The sequence below is a fragment of the Triplophysa dalaica genome, chromosome 13, assembly GCF_015846415.1.
Source record: "Triplophysa dalaica isolate WHDGS20190420 chromosome 13, ASM1584641v1, whole genome shotgun sequence".
In the NCBI taxonomy this organism is placed as follows: Eukaryota; Metazoa; Chordata; class Actinopteri; order Cypriniformes; family Nemacheilidae; genus Triplophysa; species Triplophysa dalaica.
The window spans coordinates 6,407,144-6,429,372 of NC_079554.1; the positions used below are offsets into that span (position 1 = coordinate 6,407,144).

The 22,229-nt window shown below is 37.6% G+C and overlaps 1 protein-coding gene across 4 annotated transcripts; it reads left to right on the top strand.

Annotated features, from left to right (window-relative positions):
* The first annotated feature begins 219 nt into the window (after positions 1 to 219).
* On the top strand, positions 220 to 12,829 carry gtf2a1 (general transcription factor IIA, 1). Of its 4 annotated transcripts, XM_056764778.1 has the most exons (11): positions 1,276 to 1,623; positions 2,623 to 2,724; positions 2,801 to 2,945; positions 3,995 to 4,059; positions 5,166 to 5,241; positions 5,746 to 5,879; positions 5,981 to 6,082; positions 9,746 to 9,832; positions 9,863 to 10,042; positions 10,159 to 10,248; positions 11,392 to 12,829. In XM_056764778.1, exons 1-11 carry the CDS (start codon positions 1,471 to 1,473, stop codon positions 11,497 to 11,499), a joined length of 1,242 nt encoding a protein of 413 aa, XP_056620756.1. In that variant the 5' UTR covers positions 1,276 to 1,470; the 3' UTR covers positions 11,500 to 12,829. The 4 variants fall into 4 exon arrangements, with proteins under 4 accessions (XP_056620757.1, XP_056620756.1, XP_056620755.1 ...); XM_056764779.1 differs by lacking the exon at positions 1,276 to 1,623 and adding an exon at positions 220 to 442 and having other exon boundaries at positions 9,746 to 10,042; XM_056764777.1 differs by having other exon boundaries at positions 1,277 to 1,623; positions 9,746 to 10,042.
* The last annotated feature ends 9,400 nt before the right edge of the window (positions 12,830 to 22,229 follow it).

The window sequence follows — 22,229 nt, forward strand, 5'->3', positions numbered from 1 at the left end:
CATTTACAATGGCTTTGATGGCTGGTCTGGGCACAGTCTCTATATCAGACATTCATATACATATATTATTTATCCAAGGACTGAACTGATCTAGGATCTGATGACGTACTGTCCTGTATTACTATCGTGTTGACATCTCGCGATATTTCGCCGAATGCCTGCTTGACCCTGCCCTGTGTCTCGCGTAGCTCACTATATAAAGGCAGAGGACTGAAGAAGACGGACGGCTGGGGAGCAGCAGCCCTGGGACTGTGAATAAGACCGTAAACAGCTGTGTTTTATTTCTAAACATTAGACCGGCAACTTTTAAACAATCGTCTTCTGCGTTTTAGATGTTTTCGTGTTTTTTTTAATGCTTTTTGGGGTTCTTGCTTGATATTTGCTGTGTATTTCCCCCCCCACTGCGCTCATAATGGCGAGCTCGGCTAACTCGAACCAAGTGGTAAGGATCAGACAAACGGCACTCATACTCTAAATCACACACGTGTCCAAGCATTGTGGCTAGATTCAGAACAAACCCATTCTTGGCAATTTCAAAAATAAAAGATTTTAGCCGGACACGTCAAATCTGATCCATGTGAGCTCTGTGTAAGGAAGTGTGTGAGTGTTTAGCGATATGGGCATACGGCTGCACGGATCCGTAAATTCTAAACAAAATGCCGTGAATCTGGTGCCGACCTTAAAATCGAATTATGTGCTGGATTTTTTTTTGCCTAACATTAACACTTTTTGATTTTATTACGTATTTCCGCGGTCGATTAAAAAGTGTTTGATGCGGGAAATAAAAGGTAACTAGGATGTATGTAAATAGTAGTGTAATTCGATATTCGTGTATGCTTCTGAATCGTCCTTTCATCCTGAGCTCTAATCGGAAAGATGTTAAACAGCCAATACGTTTAATTTACACGTATGATGGGAACAAAAGTCTTCGCTGTATACGTATGTCGACTACCATTTTCGGAATTTATCTTCCTGACCATTTCATTTTTAGACTATCGAGTTGCACATTTCCCCCTAAAATACAGAAAGTCATGCACAAAAAAACAGACATGATCCGACTTTCACTATAAAACCTCTCAATGGAGTGTTACAGTGAAGGCAAATGCTGTTTCATCATGGCTGCCGTCGCCCTTCTCTGCCTGTGTGTGTCTCTCTCCGCCTCTGACCCTCCTTCTTCCATGCGCCTGGTTTTATACAGCCATACCGACGCTCTAATATAGACTGCCCGGGATGGGAAGGTTCTACCCAGCACTACGTCACGGCTCTGCATATAAACACCAGACTGCGCTTTAAATAGTGAGCGGACGGGCCGCGCGCCACGGAAAGGACACGACACAGGCTGCGTGCTCTTATATAGGATTGACCCGTGTTTTTAAGACTCTAGAAAACGTATTAGTGCTGCCGTAGCTAGGGTGGTTTTCAGGGGAGAGAATTTTATTTTCTCGGTTGTTCCGAAATGACTTGTTCCGGATGTGCACATGTTCTGCTTTTCTTATTTTTTGTTTCGCTTCAATGTGTTTGAGTGACTGCTGTCTCCGAGATGCAGTGGCTGTTTGTTGGCCGCCCGGCGTGATTAAAGCCCTACAAATAGATGCATCGGGTTCCGGATCGAGCAGGAAAAATGTACATGCGTTACCGGAGCGTGATGTTTCTACTTATAAAGCTTTGGCCCCTGTGCACACAATCTTTATTTTAGTTCACTGCAGAGTTGCTTCTCTAAAACAGGAAAATAAATCATGGTTTTATTTTCGTTAAAAGCGATTTAACGTTAACCGCGTGTCGGCATCTCTGCGGATTATTTACCGTATTAGCGTAGTTTAACTAACGTTACAAATAATATGTTCACGATATACTAAAGTTAGACATGCTAAATTGGTTGTTTTGCATTTAATAATACCTTAAAAGGGGCGCAATTGTAAATGGGGAAACCAAAGTTATAGTGAATACAAAAATTATTACTTGTATGAATGTAAATCGAATATTAAAGATTCTAGTTATTTGCAGCTCTTTGATAAAATTAAAAACTTTGAATTGCATGGGTCAGAAAGCAGATATTTTTTAGACCTAAGTGCTTTTTTGGTTGCTTAGTGCCACTGTAATGTGCATACATGACTTTTTCCTTTTACAATTCATCCATTAAGATTTCTGCATCACAGTGCACCTGTATAACTATCTTCAAATTGACTTTCTGGATGATGTGCAATTAACCCTTTCACGCAAGAATTATGACAACCGGAGTCGGGATTTTTTTTCCTGTGTCAATTTTTAAATGTCTGCTAGAGTGGATGATATGCTTTCTGGTTTCTAACTGAATAGAAAGTGTATTAATCGTAAGACCCAGTCCCATCTTTGTATCTGCATCCGAGGCGTCTTCAAAGCAAAAAAAGAGTATGCCTGCCATCATGTTTCAGGGCCAGGGCATGAGAAAAACAACAGATTGTTACAATGTGACATATAGGGCGATGAATGGACTTGTGTCCCCTGTAGTAGTTTAAAACAGTTATGCCATCTGAACTCATGCATAGGCAAGGATTGGCTTTTTGAACTGTGACATTTTTGCATGAAAGGGTTAATCTGACTTTTTTACTATGGGTGGATTACATTTGATTGCTTTTATTTCAGCCTAAACTGTATAGATCGGTGATGGAGGATGTTATTAATGAAGTCCGTGAGCTTTTCCTGGATGAGGGAGTGGATGAACAGGTCCTAATGGAGCTTAAAACGGTAAAATGCGATTTGATCATTCACCTGTTGGCTGCTTGAATAGATTAAATTTTGAATGCATCTTGTTGCACTGCAGCTGTGGGAGAATAAGTTGATGCAGTCTAAGGCGGTGGAAGGTTTTCACTCAGAGGAGCAGCAGCAGGCTCAACGGCTGGTCCAACAAACTCAGCAGACACAACAACAAACTCAAACACAAGTGCTCCTGCCCCCAGCACAGCAGGGTAAGACCTAACCTCAACATGTACATTATGAAAATTGAAAATGCTTAATACAGCAAGCGTTACTTTTGCAGTTGGCCATACATCATTATTAATAAATAACGTTTGTGGTATGGACTATTTAATGTTACCTCGATTTGAGTCTTGAGGGGTTCTAAAAGTAGAATTATCTTGAGTAGGGATGGGATCCGAGAACCGGTTCTTCTTTAGAACCGGTAACCAGTGAATCGATTCCTTGGAACCGTTAGCGTACCTGCTTAACGATTCCGCTTATCGGTTCCGCTCGTTGCAAATGTGTCATCATCATGACGTCACACACGCACTGCGTTGTTTTGGTTACGCACCAAACATGTAATCGAGGCAGAAGCGATCTAAAGCGTGGTTATATTTCACTAGAAAAGACGACAATGCGGTCATTTGCAACAACTGTAAAAGTTTAATTTCGACAAAGGGAGGAACTACCTCCAATATGCAGAAACATTTGGCCACACAGCACGCAATTCAGTTGCAGGACTGTCACGTGTTTGATACACTACTACTTGGCGACAGAGCAACAAAAAGTGAGTCAAGCAGCAGTGGAGCTAACGAGACGTCATCTGCTATTAATGACGAAGGTAACTTCTCTATTTAGTTAATGTGAGCACCATTTCATCGCGTATCCTTCCTGAGAGGGCAAACATGACCATTTTTCTGCACAAAAATTGTTAATTTGTGTATACTCTGATGTGCTGTGTTCTTATCAGATATTAAAGCGAGTTAATACAAACAAACAAACAAATTTGTACTTATTCCCTCACCCAATGAGAATCGATAAGGAATCGGATCGATAATGGAATCGGAATCTTGAGAACTACAGCTTCGCTTGGTTGACTTTAAAACTGACTTAATTTTCCCTCAGACCTAAGGACCCCTAAGATTAAGATATTTTGAAAGATGACTTTTAAACAGAATTCTCTGTGTGATGGATCATAGTTTTTCAGTTCAGTGGATTAATCTGTTGCCCTCTGTGTATATTAGCCCAAGTAAATGGCACAAATTTGTCTCCATTTCAGTTCCTCAGCAGCAGGTCATTGTTCAGGATCCCAAGCTTATCCAGCACATGAACGCAACCGGAATGGTAAGTGTGGATCCCCTTTACGATTCTTTTGAAGTTTGGAAGCTATAATGTGGATTTTGTAAAAGTCAGTTAGTAATCATCAGTGTTAGCTTCTAATGCCTCTACGGAAGCCGTCAGGAGGACAGATGGGAGGAAGGAGTCTGCCTGCAGAATGGTTTAGAATAAGTTGTTGACTTTAAATTGGATTAGACACAGACAATTCCAGCAAGGATATTGTTTCTCTTGCATATCTGTCACAGAACAATGTTGTTGTTTAAATAGATGGCTGCAGGTTGTTTGCACACGTTGCAGAATCTGTCATTCTGGAATGACACAATGTTTTTGCTATCAGAAGACCTATCAGAAATGTTATTCTATCAAATATTTTGTCCATGAAGCATATGTTAGGAGATTTAGTTAGGTTTAGGCCCAGAAGAAATCTTTCAGTTAACACTTAACTGAAAATCAAAAAGTTTCAGTTAAAAACAAATGTAGTTTGTGCTTTTAGCAAAAATGATATAAACTCAAACTGCAATTAAAATGACACATGATCCTTAGTGTGTGTTTTTCTGTACACTAAAATGGTTGTTAAAAATGACACATTTTGTGTTCAGTTAAGGACAAGACTTTCGAGTTGTTCCAAATCTGTATTCATTTCGGTGTTCTGCTCAACTATGAGAAAGACATTTGGAAGAATGCTTGTTGACTCCCATTGTAGGAAAAATGACTTATTTATTTGTTCTGTCTGAAGACATTTAGAAGAATGTTGGACAGCAAACCCTTCTTGTGCACTTTTGAATACAAAGTAATTTTTTCCTACTGGGGGTGCAAAATCTGTCTGGTTGTAAGCATTCTTCCAAGTATCTTTGTGTTCATCAGAACAAAAAACATTTATACAGATATGGAACAACTCGAAGGTGAGTAAATGGAAGAATTTTCATTTTTGGGTGAAGTTTTCTCTTTAACTGAACACATCTGTTATTTCTTGAGACGTGTTGTTACTTTCAACACAACTTCTGTTATAACACGATCTGTGTTAAATAACACTATCGATGTGTTCAAATTGACACATCCAGTTAAAGAGTTTAGGTTTGTTCACTTATGTTTTAATCCGTTTATTCCACTAGAGTGCAGCAGCCACAGCAGCAACATTGGCATTGCCCACAGGTGTAACACCATTTCAGCAACTTATAACCCCTCAGGGTAAGAGATTATATTCTGTGATAGCTAAACCAACATGTAATTGTTATTAAATTTGTTTATATTTGAGAAATCTGGCAAATTAATATTTGTGATTGCATCCGTTTAATCTATGTTTGCTGATGTAGTTTAGTTACCCTCATGTCTGAGCCTGGGTGACATTGCTGTGGAAATTTTGGAGACATCATTGCTTTTATATGGAATATCAATGAAAGGGGGTTAAAGCTTCTAAATCTCTGAAACATTGCGCTAAAGTTGTGGGGGAAGCAGGGTAAATATGAAAATATTCGCTTGGTCCTCGTTCAGACCTTGTTAGTTACTTATTTTAAGCTTTAATGCTTCAATCTTTATTCTAAAAAGCAGAAAATAAAGGGTGTTTAGAAGGGTGTTTATTTAATGATGCACAATAAAAGTAAGACAGAATTAGAACACTGAATGTGACAAAATTGCTGAATTTTTGTTCTTAAAATGTCCACTTAAAGTTTCCGTATTTATTTTGTCACCTAGGTCAGATCCTGCAGGTGGTCAGAGCTGCCAATGGGACACAATACATTATTCAGCCTCAACAGCAGATGTTGTTGCAGCCACAGGTCCTGCCACAGATGCAGCCTGGAGGAGTGCAGGCCCCTGTCATACAGCAGGTTTGTGTTTCTTTATTTTAATCTGAAACTTAAAGAGCTAAAGAAGAGTCATGATCTATGATAACTACTTGCATACTTAAATGTTCTCTCTGTTTGTGGAGGTGTTAACACCTCTTCAGGGGGGCATTCCTCAGCAGGGTGGAGTTATCATTCAACCACAGCATATTGTTCTAACAGGAAATAAAGTCCAGCAGAACACTCAGGTCAGCATAATCTGTAAATTTAAAGCTTTAAAAGAATATCTGATACATAGTGCCATTTGTTGGTATCATGAGAGGTTACTATGATGCTTTTGCCATTATCATCTTACAGTTGAAAGAAAAAGTATGTGAACCCTTTGGGCTTACTTGGATTTCTTCATAAATTGGTCATAAAATGTGTTCTGATCTTCATCTAAGTCACAACAATAGAGAAACACAGTCTGCTTAAACTAATACCGCACAAACATTATACGTTTTCATGTTTTTATTGAACACAACATGTAAACATTCATAGTGCAGGGTGGAAAAAGCATGTGAACCTTTGGGTTTAATAACTGGTTGACACTCCTTTGGCAGCAATAACCTCAACCATACGTTTCCTATAGTTGCAGATCAGACCTGAACAACGGTCAGGAGAAATTTTGGACCATTCCTCTTTACAAAAGTGTTTCAGTTCAGCAATATTCTTGGGATGTCTGGTGTGAATCGCTCTCTTGAGGTCATGCCACAGCATCTCAATCGGGTTGAGGTCAGGACTCTGACTGGGCCACTCCAGAAGGCGTATTTTCTTCTGTTGAAGCCATTCTGTTGTTGATTTACTTCTATGCTTTTGGTCGTTGTCCTGTTGCATCGCCCATCCTCTGTTAAGCTTCAGTTGGTGGACAGATGGTCTTAAGTTTTCCTGCAAAATGTCTTGATAAACTTTGGAATTCATTTTTCCATCGATGACAGTAATCCGTCCAGGGCCTGATGCAGAAAAGCAGCCCCAAACCATGATGCCCCCTCCACCATATTTCACAGTTGGGATGAGGTTTTGATGTTGGTGTGCTGTGCTGTGCCTTTTGTTCTCCACACATAGCGTTGTTTGTTCTTTCCAAACAACTCAATTTTGGTTTCATCTGTCCACAGAATGTTTTGCCAGTAGTGCTGTGGAACATCCAGGTGCTCTTTTGCAAACTTCAAACGTGCTGCAATGTTTTTTTTTGGACAGCAGTGGCTTCCTCCGTGGTGTCCTCCCATGAAGTCCATTCTTGTTTAATGTTTTCCTTATTGTAGATTTGTCAACAAAAATGTTAGCATGTGCCAGAGATTTCTGTAAGTGTTTAGCTGACACTCTAGGATTCTTCACCTCATTGAGCATTCTGCGCTGTGCTCTTGCAGTCATCTTTACAGGACGACCACGCCTAGGGAGTGTAGCAACAGTGCTGAACTTTCTCCATTTGTAGACAATCTGTCTTACCGTGGACACATGGACAGCAAGGCTTTTAGATATACTTTTGTAGCCCTTTCCAGCTTTATGTAAGTCAACAATTCTTGATCGTAGGTCTTCTGAGAGCTCTTTTGTGCGAGGCATGGTTCACATCAGACAACGCTTCTTTCAATTCAATTCAAGTTTATTTATATAGGGCTTTTCACAATGTGTATTGTTTCAAAGCAGCTTTACAGGGGCAAACAGGAAAAACGGATTAGTTAGAACACAGCACAGTGCATGGTGTTTATACAACGAGTAAGATCATTCTAATAAATAATATCTAATTTCTAAATAAATAAATAGATGAATGAATGCAGTCTCCCGGTGAGCAGGCCAACACTGCCCTGCTGTGGCGAGGAACCCAAACTCCAATGATTGATTAATGGAGGAAAAAACCTCGGGAGAAACCAGGCTCAACCGGGAGGGCCAGATCCCCTCTGACGTGTCATAGCTGCACTCAAACTGCTGACATGTGATTTAAGTTTAGCATTTAATACCAAATATTGTTACTTCAGCATAAGACAAATAGTCCGTCTTTGCTCTTGGTTGGGGATGTAGTGGTCTGAGCTGGGATGGTCCGATGGTCATATTTCTCTTGGCTGGTGGTGGAATTGCCTTAGATGGAGCTGGGATGGTCAGTCAGTCTGCAGCTGTAGCTAGCGTAATCTCAAATTGGGGATGGGCATCTGTCAGTCGTCTGGACACGGTGGAACTTCTTCCTACCTCGGGATGGGCATCCCGAGGCAGAGGCGGAAAGAGAATAAAAAGAATAATTAGCGTAGCTGCTGTTCATTAACTATGCATTATGTGAAGGCTTGGCTGAAAAGATGTGTCTTTAATCTAGATTTAAATTGGGAGAGTGTGTCTGACCCTCGAATAGTATCAGGATGGCTATTCCACAGTTTAGGTGCTACGTATGAGAAAGCTCGTCCCCCTTTGGTGGATTTTGTTATTCTAGGTGTTATCAAAAGTCCTAAGTTTTGAGATCTTAGAGAGTGTGATGGGTTGTAACGTGATAAAAGCTAAAGTAGGTAAGTAAGTAGGTGCTAAACCGTTCAGGTTTTAAAATTTTAAAATCAATACTAATGGGTCCAATCGATACTTAATGGGTAGCCAGTGAAGCGATGATAAAACTGGGGTTATGTGATCGTATTTTATTGACCTGGTAAGAACTCTGGCAGCTGCATTCTGAACTAACTGTAGTTTGTTTATCGATGATACAGGACAACCACTAAGTAGAGCATTACAATAGTCAAGCCGTGAGGTCACAAATGCATGAATAAGCTTTTCTGCGTCTGCAACACATAAACTATTTCATAATTTGGCAATATTTCTAAGGTGGAAGAAGGCTGTTTTTGTGATATTTGAGATGTGATTTTTAAATGACAGGTTGCCGTCTAATATAACGCCTAGGTCTTTAACTGTATTTGTTGGAGTAACAGTGCAGCTTTCAATTTGCAGGCTGTAATCGGAGATATTCTGTTTACTTGATTTTGGTGCTATAAGTAATATTTCTGTTTTGCTAGAGTTTAAAAGGAGGAAATTACTAGTCATCCAATGTTTTATGTCCTCGATGCACTCTGCCAGTTTGGATAGCTTAAAGGAATCAACTGGTCTTGATGAGATATATAGCTGAGTATCATCTGCATAACAGTGGAAGCTAGTTCCATGTTTTCTAATAATGTTGCCGAGGGGCAGCATGTATATGGAGAAAAGCAAGGGTCCTAAGACCGATCCCTGAGGTAATCTGTAATTTACTTGCGTAAGATTTGATGATTTCCCATTTAAATGGACGTATTGATATCGGTCCGTTAAGATCTGAACCATTGCAGTGCCTGTCCCTGAATACCAATATAACTGTGTAAACGATCTAGTAGTATTTTATGGTCTACAGTATCGAAAGCAGCACTAAGGTCAAGCAGGACTAAGAGTGAGATGTTACCTTTATCTGAAGCAATAAGGAGGTCATTTGTAATTCTAACGAGCGCAGTTTCAGTGCTGTGATGCGGTGCTGTTCTTCAGAACAGCAAACTCAAAACTGGTGTGTTTTTTATTGGACAGGCCAGCTTTAATCAACACATCCGATCTCATCACATTGATTGGACCCCAGGTTGGCTGACTCCTGGCTCCAATTAGCTTTTGGAGAAGTCATTAGCCTAGGGTTTCACACACTTTTTCCACCCTGCACTATGAATGTTTACATGTTGTGTTCAATAAAAACATGAAAACGTGTAATGTTTGTGCGGTATTAGTTTAAGCAGACTGTGTTTCTCTATTGTTGTGACTTAAGATCAGAACACATTTTATGACCAATTTATGAAGAAATCCAAGTAAGCCCAAAGGGTTCACATACTTTTTCTTTCAACAGTATATCAGAAAATACATGCATACATTGAAACCCTGTGTGTCCTTAGGTCATGCAGGCAGCGGCCATGACTGTGCAGCCCATACAGGGAGCGGCGCAGGCCCAGGCGCAGGCCCAGGCGCAGGCCCAGGCGCAGGCCCAGGCGCAGGCCCAGGCGCAGGCCCAGGCCCAGGCGCAGCCCGCACAACAGGAACAGCAACAACAGGCTGCCCAACCTCCCATGATGCTCCAGGTGGATGGTGCAGGAGACACATCCTCAGAAGAAGATGATGAGGAGGAGGAGTATGATGAGGACGATGATGAAGATAAGGAGAAAGATGGTGGAGAGGATGGACAGGTGGAGGAGGTGTGTGCTTTTATAAGGAGCGCCACTGGTGCCTGGAATTGGTCTAGTCATGGAAAAGCAAAGAAAAATAGTAGTCATGGTTCTAAAGTTTTTATTTATTTATTATTATTATTCAGGAGCCATTAAACAGTGGAGATGATGTCAGCGATGGAGAAGACCAAGAGCTGTTCGACACAGATAATGTGGTTGTTTGCCAGTATGACAAGGTGAGTGTAAAAGGTGACGTTGAGTATTCTAAAGGCTGTAGATCGCAACACAATTCTATAACCCTGAATACAACTCTTAAAGGAACATTCCACATTTTTTGGAAATATGCAAATTTTCCAACTCCCCAAGAGTCAATAAATTGAGATTTACCGTTTTGGCATGTATTCTGCCGATCTCCGGGTCTGGCAATAGCACTTTTAGCATATATCATTGAATCCAATAAGACCAGTAGCATAGTGTTCAAAAATGACCAAAGAGTTGTGATATTTTTCCTATTTAAAACTTGACTCTTCTGTAGTTAGTATATCGTGTACTCATACAGGGGGGAAATTAAGTCGCGATTTTCTATGCAAATATTATTAGGAACTACTCTATTTCCGGCGTAAAAATCAAGGAAGTTTGCTGCCGTGACATGGCCTAAGCAGGCGCATGTGGAAAATAGGCTACCTTCAGTCAATATATATACAAGTTATCTAGCTTTGGGTCTAATTTTAGGCGATGCGTGACAACACTGCACCTGCTGCGGCAGAAAACTTACATGATTATTACGTATAGGAGTATAGTTCCTAATCAAATCGGTCAGACTCCTGTAGTTTGAGCCAGGTTTAAGATTTTACATAAGAGAATCTGTTAAGATTCTCATGTGTGTGCTGCTACCAGAATTTAAAATCTGTCAGGATTTTAAAACTCCTATAGTCTGAGCCATGCTTTAGTACACGATATAACCACAGAAGAGTCAAGTTTTAAATAGTAAGAATATTAAATCTCTTTTGTCACTTTTGATGCGATGCTACTTATCTTTTTAGATTCAATGATCTATACTAAAAGTGCTATCGCCAGACCCGGAGATCTGCAGAATACATTCCAAAATGGTAAAACTCAATTTATTAACTCTTGGGGAGTTGGGAAATTAGCATATTTCCAAAAAAAGTTAAACGTTCCTTTAAAATGTCATTTAGTGTAATCGATCCTTATTTGGTCATTTATGAACTTCTATCCAATTCCCCCATTTCATGTTTATTAGATTATCTGATTTGTTAGGCTTCCAGGAAAAGGAAATAAAAACGAGTTCAGTGATTTTAATTGCAAATGAGCCTTTTTTGTTTCTTTTAATTGAAATTGACTAAATATATTTGCTTCAGATTCACAGAAGTAAGAACAAATGGAAATTTCACCTGAAAGATGGAATAATGAATCTGAATGGACGGGATTACGTTTTCTCCAAAGCCATTGGCGATGCAGAGTGGTGAAGGGCAAAGCTCAAAACTGTCCACTGTCAAGGCAAGACACATCGAGACCTGAAACTGTACATTTCAGGTGAAATCTTCTCTGATCGGCAACTGAAGAGTCTCATTGCTACTGTGCTGTTTGAATGATATCTGCACAAAATGATGTGCCATCCAGTTATTTTTTTAAAGATGGCCCTTTCTCTCACAGGAGTCTTTAGCCTTTTATTTACAAAAATATTTTTCCCCCTCAGATGTATGAAAGTGTATTTGGTGCCACTAGCCAATTTTAGCGCATAGCGCTAACCGAAAGGTTATTTCTGGTTTGTTAGGATGGCCTTAGTACAGTTTAAAATGTTTGTTGTCGATTTCCGTAGCAAAGTCAATTTAAAGCATATCATCCAATGTCGAGATCTTTCAACCCATACAAACACTAATGCAACCAAGAACTGTGTACCGGTTGTTTTCTCTCTCTGAAATTTGCTGTGTTTTTAGGCCTTTGTTTAACGGCAGAGATACCAATGAACAAGCAAGATAAGTGTAATGTTAATTCCACTAAATGTGTTTGTGTGTCTAGGATTATTTTCGCAGATCTTGTATTCTAAATCCTGTGTGTTTGTGTGCAGTTACTGCATTAGATGTCGATGAAGCGCTCTGTCAGGCTTCCCACTTTAATTATGGTCAGGTTAGATCGTATTTATTCCTGAAGCTCAGGCAGCATCATGTTTTGGGGGATGAAACCGAACTGTGCTCTTATGAAAGAAGTGCTCCTTTCAAGTCTGTTGGGGAGGATTTCAGCATTTTGTGCTTTGCAAATATTTCCCCCTTCCATAAGAAGTGTGTAAATCTGAGCTTTAATCCTTTCCCTTACAGTCTGATTTTTTTTCTTCCTGCTTGTGTCCATATGTTCAGCAATTCAGAGTGCTGTTATTCTAAAAGAATTCAAAATGTTGATACTAAAATTGTTTTAGTTTGGTCCAGCTTGTCTTTTTGGCTCTATGTCGGTTTGGAAACATTTTGTTGTTAATTTCTTAGCTCCTTTGTTTTTGTGCCTTTCAGATTTATTTTAGATATCAGGTCTTTGTCTGAAAAGAGGAAAGCCTTTTAAACAAATCCTATGGAGTGTAAATTTCGCTTTGCTTTTTTTATGTAGTTTACCAGTATTGCAGAGTTACTGTCTTCATTACGTGAGGAAATTTACTGTTCATGGCTTCATATACTGTTTTACCAAAATTTTCTGTCACTGATTCGCATCTCTATGAAGGCAGTTTTGTGTAAGATCTTTAACCAATTGAAATCCATTAAAAAATGTTTTTGCCTATGCTGAATTTTATTAAAGCACTATTAAAATTTATTATTCTTGAGGTGAGTTTTACTTTTGCATGTGGTTTTACACCACTGCACGGTTGCTGACGTTTATAGCTTTAGGGGTGTTTCTCACAAAATCAAACAGGTTTTTAAAGTTGCATCAACAGGTTTCCTTTTTAGGCATTAAAACAAGGTAGGACATGTTAAGAAGCGTGATTATCACTGACCTTAATCTTATTACTGTTTTTATTCTCAAATATAAATTCCTTAGATTAATAATTTATTAGAAATAAAATCATTATTGGTCATCATCATAGAAAATGATCAATGTGACTTTTTAATTGTAGGAAATTGACTGTAATGACTAACTATTTTCATGAATGCAATGTTGACAATGGAATATTAATCTTTAGTAGAGGAAATTTGTTAACCTGTTAGCCATTTGAAAATGGCTGGCAGGCATGAATTTAAACTAATTCTAGGGTAATGTAAAGGCGAGTGTGTGCGTTTAAAATAAGTTATTTAAAAAATAAAACCGTGGATGAGAAAATCAGTCATGGACACTTTCCAATATTTCTTATTTTTTAATAAGTAATTTGAGAATATCTAGTATTACATCTGGTTTTTTTTAACAATTACAATTTTATTGGGTTAAAAAGACATACAGTCAGACATAGCTGGACATGTTTCCTAAAATGAGATTTTCAGCAGAAAGTGCAATCAAATTTGTGAAAAAATAATGTTAAATAATTCTTTGTGAAAGGTAGAGAACATAATTATCTATTTTATGATGTTTTGTGTTACTGAATTGTTTTAAAGGGTTTTGTGAGAATGTCCTTTGTATCTTGAGTTTAAACATTTGCAAATTGAGATCCATCTAAAATAACCTAAAGCCTAGCTTGTTTATGTTTCTGATTTTACTGTGCACGTTTCATCTTTACGTGATAAGAAAAGTGGTAGACCTAACCCATACCAATAAGGTTCCACATGAACTAACAATAGACAATACTTCTGCATTTATTAATCTTCTAAAAAACTCTTACTATTTAGATTTTGTTTGGTAAACTGTTAATAAATTTGAATTTAATTGTGTCATAAAGACAGTGTTTGTGAAGGTCAGTTTAGAACCGTTTATCTGCCTGACCACGTCATGTCCACTAGGTGGCAATATTAACTATAAAACATTCTTTTTAGAAGCTGGTGATTATAGGAAATAATCCAAATTTATTTTATGATAGAAAACTGGGTTGCAGGTAGACTGAAAATCTTAATCAAAAAGTTTTGCTTGGTGTAGTGATAATGATAATAGAAAGTGAACGGTGACCTATAGAAGATCTGACTTAAAAGATAAACAAAAAGATTAAGGCTGTAGCTGTTTATAAAAATAAACCTATGTATATATAAATTTAGGCCTGGGTTGGCCATTTTTCATATGTCTCCCTTTAACGATCATTATGCTAAATTTGCCTCAGGCTAGAGAGAAATCTTCATCTGCATGCTGAACTTCAGCTGAACTTCACATCAACACTCATCTCACTCCTCGATCAAGTTATCTATTTATAAAGAGAAAAATAGTTTTGTTCTGCAATTTAAATTAGACGTCACCATATGGTTATGCAGTTACCAAATAATATTTTTTTTCTGAAAAACAGGTATTTCTGGGTATTCCTGCTTTTAGGCAGTAACCAATATTATACTTTTTTATTATAACTACAACCTCATCACATCATGCTGACTATCCACATGTAAATTACCTTTAAATAATCGCTATTACAAATAACTAAGAGTGCATTGCAACACACAACATTTGTCCTACATTTTATTCCTGATTACTTCTTTCCTGTTCTCTCCCCTATCCGTTTCATTGAAAATCGTGATGTCATGCTGGTTTGTGTATTCACCATGTGAGTTTATATGCCTCATTAATCTTTACACATTTTACTTGTGGAGAACACAGCTGTAGAAGCCTCGGTTTAATAATTTTTCACGCCTACAACAACATCAGGAGATTATGATTTTATCTCCAGCCCTGTTTTTAGAATAGGTATGGTGTGGAAGCGCTAGCCCTGAGCTTTTATTTTCATCATCATCTACACCCACTTTTCAGCTCTTCAGTGTCCTTTGACACCTGTTCACATGTGCCGTGTATTGAAGTGTGCAGTTCCAGGTGTACATGAATAAAAAAATTGCATTACATTTACCCAAAGCGATTTACACAGCATTACGTTTTACATTTGTTCCCGAGTATATGCAATCCCTGGGTTCGAACCTATAACCTTGGCGTTGCTAGCACCATGCTCTAACCAGAAGAAATAATTCAAAAGAAAAGTTGGTTTGAGACAGCAATTATCATTGTTTTTCAATTTTAAGGTTATGGGCATTGTTAATAGACTTTTTGTTCTATGACCAAAAAAAGAAAGATTGAAGAATGTCCCATCTCTGTCATATTTCAAATAAGTTCCCATTTAAAGTTTGTTTTGCTGGAATTCATTTTCACTTTCGTGCATACAATTTTTATGATAGATTCCAATTCTCTGCAATAATAAGAAAATAAGTTTAAACTTTTTGCAGGTTTCTTAATTTGGATATTTATTTAGCTATTCATGTTGTATAATATATCAATTATTCCACAATAATTTATTTTTGATCTCTAGACATTTACAAAAAGGTTCCAAAATGTTCTTGGTCAAGCTATATGGCTCCATGATAAACCACAAAACCCATTCGGTTGAAAAAAAGGTTGAAATAGACAAGAAATTAAAAAATAGAAAAGATGAGTGATAAACGAGACCAATTCGCTCTGAATAGTGTACCCGAGATATGCTGGACAGGTTCATATGAGATTAAAGATAATGGCTTGCTACCAAGAACTGTACGACAGTGTCCTGAATTTCATCTAAAGTAGACTGATTCCTGCCTCTCTCGTTTCTTCTAAGAAGACATCAATACTTAGTGGAATAAGAGGTCTAAAGAGGTATCTATATACCCATCCCGATAGCTTCACTACCTGCAACCCAACAACAAGATCAGACTTGGCTCACATGTTGATCACTGACCTTGTGGTTTTAATGGCCTGGAAGGCCATTGCAGTGTGACATACTGCACTGAAAAAAAAATAACTTGTAGAATTCACTTTATAAAAGTAAAATTTGCAGCTATAAATCAAATACAACTTACTAACCCGAATCAAGTAAATTCTACTAATTAAATACATTTAGTTTTTGTTGAAATACCTGGGTCCTGTTTCAGAAAGGAGGTTTAGTGAAAACTCTGTGTAAATCAACCCTGAGATGAGGGAAACTCTGGGTTTTCCATTTCAGAATGTGAGGTATGTCAAATAAGAGAGAGCGGGCTAAGTCAAGCCCGTTTCTAAAAGAAATGTAACTTTTACTCAGAATCAGTTACCATAGTAACTTACTCTGTGAAGTGAACCAAACCTGGTCGGGAGCAGGTTTTCTTTGGTAAACCCAGAGTTTCTCTCGATCTCCTCCCCCTATTTATTGCTCAAGTGTTGTACATCATTCATTCGTTCATCAGTCATTCATGGCACACATTTTGATCACACAGAGACCATCTCAGTGACAAAAATGTCATATGTGCTTCTATAGAGGATCCTGTTTGTAAAGAGGCTGCATTAATTCATATGGATGTTCTCTGATTTCAGGAGAGGAATTTAGGACCCAAGTGGAATTTTGTCATTTCCCTGTGCATTTTTATTAAATCTATACCATTTTTCTTTACAGTGAATTAGACATATCAAAATATATCTCATCCACCTTTACATCAATAATATCAGCCATCTTGGCCCTGTATTACATCAGAGCAGATTCTTTCCCTTACATTTTCAACTCAACTTTATTTATATAACGCTTTTTACAATTTCCAGTGTTACAAAGCAGCTGTACATATTGACTATAAGAAAAACAACTAAAGTCATATACCTGTAAAAAAAAGAAAAAGCTGAAAACACAGAAGACAGAGATACCCACATACAAACGCTTCACACACACAATAAGCACACATATTTACACACATCGACATGGACACACGCGGACACACACACAGGCACGCACTCACAGTGAAAGCACACATTTGAGATAAAGGAGAGAGAAACACAGGTCAAATATTAAACAGACTAGACATTTCTATATGCAATATTAATTATGTAAAACTTCTGAATTCTAAAGCAGCCCCCCCAGCCAGGCAAATAGTGCAAACAGCATGTAAACGGTGGAGAGGAACCCGTTACTCAAATCAAGAAAAAAAAACTCAGGAGAAACCAGGCCCAACCAGGGGATTGTTCTCACAATTGTTAGTTTTCTATGGAGGATAAGAAATGACTTTATAAAGGATGCAAATAAAGTGCATGAATAAAAAAAAAATACAGACAAATGCATTGATAAAGGTAACAAACAATTAATTTAGACGTGCAGCCATTCCTACCCAAAACTGCTCCAAGCAGGGTTTGAACCGATGATCACACTGAATTTAACGCAAGAGTCTGACACACTAACAAGTGTCCCATACAACCATGATGTCTCACAAGGCTCACTAGAGTACTCATGACGATTATTACTCATTATTTCGGATTCGTTTTTTTTCTTTCATTTATTTACTGATTAATTTGTTTGTTTATTGATACATTTTTTTATCTATTTAAACTTAAGTCATTTACATATTAAAGCACATTAGTTAATCAACTGTATACAGAGTGGAAAGTGTGCCTTGCTCTCAAGCGCTTTCTTCGGCCATGTTGCTTTTATTGGTGCCGTTGCCATGGTGAATCGTAATTTCCGAGCTCCATTGATCATGGCTTGTCATAGTTGTGGTGCATGTCTACACAGTGTTGATAGAACTAACTCAAATACGCCTGTCTGAAACCCAAAACACAAAGTTTCACAGCTTGGTTTTAAACAACTCAGAGTTCACATTTTAACTCAGTATTGGTTGAACCTCCTTATTGAAAAGGGCCCAAAGTAAATGTTTCTTTAAGGAAACAAAATAATGATACAGATTAACAACAAGGTTCTAATTCAAACTTCACTGATCACTTACTTTCATTCCATTCCATTCCATTTTCTACCGCTTATCCAAACTACCTCGGGTCACGGGGAGCCAGCGCCTATCTCAGGAGTCATCGGGCATCAAGGCCACTTACTTTCATATTAAAGCAAATTATATTTTCAACATGGTTGTTCAAGAAGAGGCTGGTGGAAATTAAACTAATTATTACAGTTTTATTATTGTGCCTCCCTCAGAATAGGCACAAGCATGACTTTTCTGAAAAGCGGTAACAATTTAAAAAACCCAAACTTAAAAATAATACTACAACTCTCCTAAATCTCAAAAAAAAAAAAAAAGTCTTTCTTTTTACTGAAAACACTTAAAATGACAGTTAATCTGAAAAATGTATCTCCTAATGCAGTCAGATACAATTGCAATTGTTCCTGGATCTAAGAAGTTGTCTTGAAATGAGACAAGGAGTGTCAGACATCAGACTGATCTACCAACACGATATAGGCAAAGGCCTTGTGGTGAGACTGTTACATATACACACTAACACACATGAATGTATGCATGTATCCCAGGCTAGTATGCAACATTTGATACAGGAAAGAGCAAGGTGATATGATGTAACGTGCACAGGGAACACAAAAACATACACACCCACAACCGTAGAAAAAGGCATCAAATGCAGCAGGTATTGCAAAATAAGAGCTCTCCAAAAGAGGGCACTGCCCATAGACTTACAACAATATATACATTGTTACAGGCTGCTTGCTAAAATGTATTAATTTGGAATAATGCTTTTTAATTGCTACAATGCGCCTTTCAAGGACAGTCAGTTTACTCACAACACTTTCATGCAGCTAATTTGGTTAAATATATGACAAGGTCCCATCTACATTAATGGGGTAAGACTTATATCTCTAAAACAGCTGGACAAGATCAAATAGAGCAACACATTTCTGGCCAACAATAATAAAAAAACTAACAAATAAAAAGTTTAGTTACAAATTAAGTTTGACTTGTATCAATGAAAAGCGTTTTGCAACCATAATGGATAGTTATGACATTAACAAGCAGTCTCTGAAACGTAAAATAAACTACAAACGTGGGAAATAAGAACAGAAAATTGACAGCTGCAGATCTTAAGTAAAAGGAGGGCCAAGATACACAGAAAAATAAAAAAAAACTTGGTGCTTAAAATCAATTAGCATGTCTGAGAAAGGACTCTAAAACAAAGAACAATTGCAAGAACCAGAGGTGGTGAAGACAAAAGCTTGAGCTTCTATTCAAGAGCATAATTATTAGAACATCACCAACTCCCACATTGGCCAGCAGGGGGCTTTGAATCCGGTGTTCTCTACTACAGCCTGCAGGCAACACTGGCCTCCGTGGGGATCCCTTTAACCACTCAGCTTGGTGCGAGGACCAGACCATAACTCGTGAATATAGTTTTTTAACAGTATTATGAAATATATATATGAAGAGTTAGGTTCCAAAATGAGTTAGGTTGTCCTTCCTTGCCCTGCATCCTGCATCCAATAGTGGCCAATAGTGGCAAAGCTCACTGAGGTCATCTGGTCACCAATAAAACAATACAACTTAGTAATGTGCTTCATCTGTTAATCATTGAAATAATATATGATATTGTGAAAATGACAGAAGTACACCAATAATACCCGTCTCGTTTAGAAGTGTCTTCACCAACTAGCTTCTGTACTCTTCAACTGCAGAATGGTGATTCAAAAATTGAAAAGGCACTTAAGCAAGTATTTTAAGAAAATTAACTATTGTAGTAAAAGTGTAATAGCGATCGATGCTTTGGCTGTCACAGTTGTTTTATGTTTTGTTTGTTTTTTTCCTCTCATTATTAGTTAATTAGTTTTCACTTGTGTTTTGTTATTAGTAAATTGTTCCCTTGCCTGTTTTCACTTGTCTCATAATTAGTTTATCCCCAGCACCTGTTGATCCCTCGTTATGTGTTGTATTTAAGTTCTCCCCTAAAGTGTGTTCATTGTCTGCTATTGTTTAATGTCAACGACTGTTCTTGTTCCTGGTTTCCTGTTAGTTGTAGGTTTTGTTATTAAATAACCTTTTGTATTATACCCTTTGTCGTACGCTCTTGTCTGTCTGCAACACCCGTGACATTGGCAGATTTAAAACAATTTAAACACAAATACCATGGTTAACAGTTACTGTAGTAAGACTATATTTATAGTGGGGATAATGAATATTTGAAATGCCTAGAGCCATACCCACTAGTGTACTTTTCTCTCAGGTGCTTATTAACATTACCTACCAATGATACAAAAGTTGTTAGCTATTCTTTTTAAAGTGTAACGCTGCTGTTTATCAGCATCTTTGGTATATTCCCCTTTTAAAAGATAGTTATTCTGCTCCAGCTCCATGTTACCATCCATTTTGCACAGATATAACATCAGGTGCTGATCACGTTGATCTGCTTTCCAGTGGGTGCAAACTAGCTAACGGAGCCCCCATGTGATTGGTATGTGCGATATGGGGAGATGGGAAGAATATGAAAAATAAAATAAGACGTGATTAAATCATCACAAAATTAATACTTTATACCTTCAAATGTGAGATTACTAAATCTCACATTTATGGTGATGGTGGTCTAGTGGGTTAAACCACTGAACTGGTAAATCAAAGGTTGCTGGTTCGATCCCAGCAGCCACCACCAGTGTGTCCTTGAGCAAGACACTTTACTCCATGTTGCTCCAGGGGGATTGTCCCTGTAATAAGTGCACTGTAAGTCGCTTTGGATAAAAGTGTCTGCTAAATGTTAAATGTGTACTAAAAATAAAATGCTGTAATAATTTAGTAATGTAGCATTTGAACGTATAAAGTATTAATTTTGTGATGATTTAATCACATGTCTCAGCCAATAACGTTATGCAAAGCAAAGAGGTAAGAGAGGTCCAGATAGTTTTTTAATGCTCATAAAAAAATACAAAACATACATTAAACTGTTTTCAAGTGTATATACAACATACTGTCATACGCTAAATCGAAAACATCTTTAACAATAAATTATTATCAATTATAATGAAGTTAACAAAAGCAAACACAGAACGTTCCCCAAATGTTGGTTCCCATTTGGTTATTTTTGGGGAGCAAAAAAAGAATGTTCTAAAAATCAGAAATTGGATACAGGTAAAGCTAAAAAAATAGAATATCATGAAAAAGGTCAATAATTTCTGTCACTCATTTCAGAAAGTGAAACCCATATATAGATTTATACACATAGAGTGAAATATCTAAAGGCTGTATTTTGATAAATGTGATGATAATGGCTAACAGATAATAAAAACCAGTGTCTCAAAAATCAGAAAATTACCTCAAAACACCTGCAAGGTTTTCCAGAGCCTTTAAATGGTCTCTCAGTCTAAATGGTGCTTTTCAGGATAAGACATAGAAGGCATTAGATGTCAAAAGAGTGAATATGAAGAACAATAAGGATATTCTGTATAAAACAGGGGAAGGTAACAGATTATTTTAGGCGTTTACTGTGCATCATGAAATATGGTGACCTGCTGCACCACAGTCACTGTTCTCATCACAGATAAATGCACTTCAGGATAAGACACAGAAGGCATTAGATGTCAAAAGAGTGAATATGAAGAACAATAAGGTTATTCTGTATAAAACAGGGGAAGGTAACAGATTTTTTTAGGCCTTTACTGTGCATCGTGAAATATGGTGACCTGCTGTACCACAGTCACTGTTCTCATCACAGATAAATGCACTTCAGGATAAGACACAGAAGGCATTAGATGTCAAAAGAGTGAATATGAAGAACAATAAGGATATTCTGTGTATAACAGGGGAAGGTAACAGATTATTTTAGGCCTTTATTGTGCATCGTGAAATATGGTGACCTGCTGTAGGACTACAAGGTTACTCTGTACATTATAAACAAACAATTTTATAATATTATGTTCTAATGTACATTTTATAGCCTATAATGCATGTATAACACAAATGTTCATGTTTTTTAAATGGACAACGTTTAGAATTATCATGATTGCTGTTCTATTATTTGTGTTTAAAGTGAATACGCACTCACACACATATCTTTTTATATATATATATATATGTGTGTGTGTGTGTGTGTGTGTATTCACTTTATATATATTTATATATATATTTATACATATATACATACACACACACACACACACACACTTACATGTTGGCTATAAAACAATTACCATGGCAATCACAATAATTCCAAACACAATCAGTAGAGGAATTAAATGATCCTGCTTTGTACAGTTCAATCTGCGTGTTCAGGCACCCACGTCACGTCAGCACTCTTAACAGACTTTCCGAAAAGCCCGCTCACAGTAACGTGCACGAGAACAAAGCGCGTTATTGCACAAGATTAAAAAGCTGCGCTCGAGAACAAAGCGCACCCT

What these genes read in the sequence shown, in the direction of transcription:
- gtf2a1 (XM_056764777.1), top strand. Translation starts at nt 1,471, where the DNA reads ATGTGCACATGTTCTGCTTTTCTTATTTTTTGTTTCGCTTCAATGTGT. An exon ending in GCAACTTATAACCCCTCAGG is followed by an intron (nt 5,242 to 5,745) that starts GTAAGAGATTAT and finishes TTTGTCACCTAG; the next exon opens with GTCAGATCCTGCAGGTGGTC. An exon ending in AAGTCCAGCAGAACACTCAG is followed by an intron (nt 6,083 to 9,745) that starts GTCAGCATAATC and finishes GTGTGTCCTTAG; the next exon opens with GTCATGCAGGCAGCGGCCAT.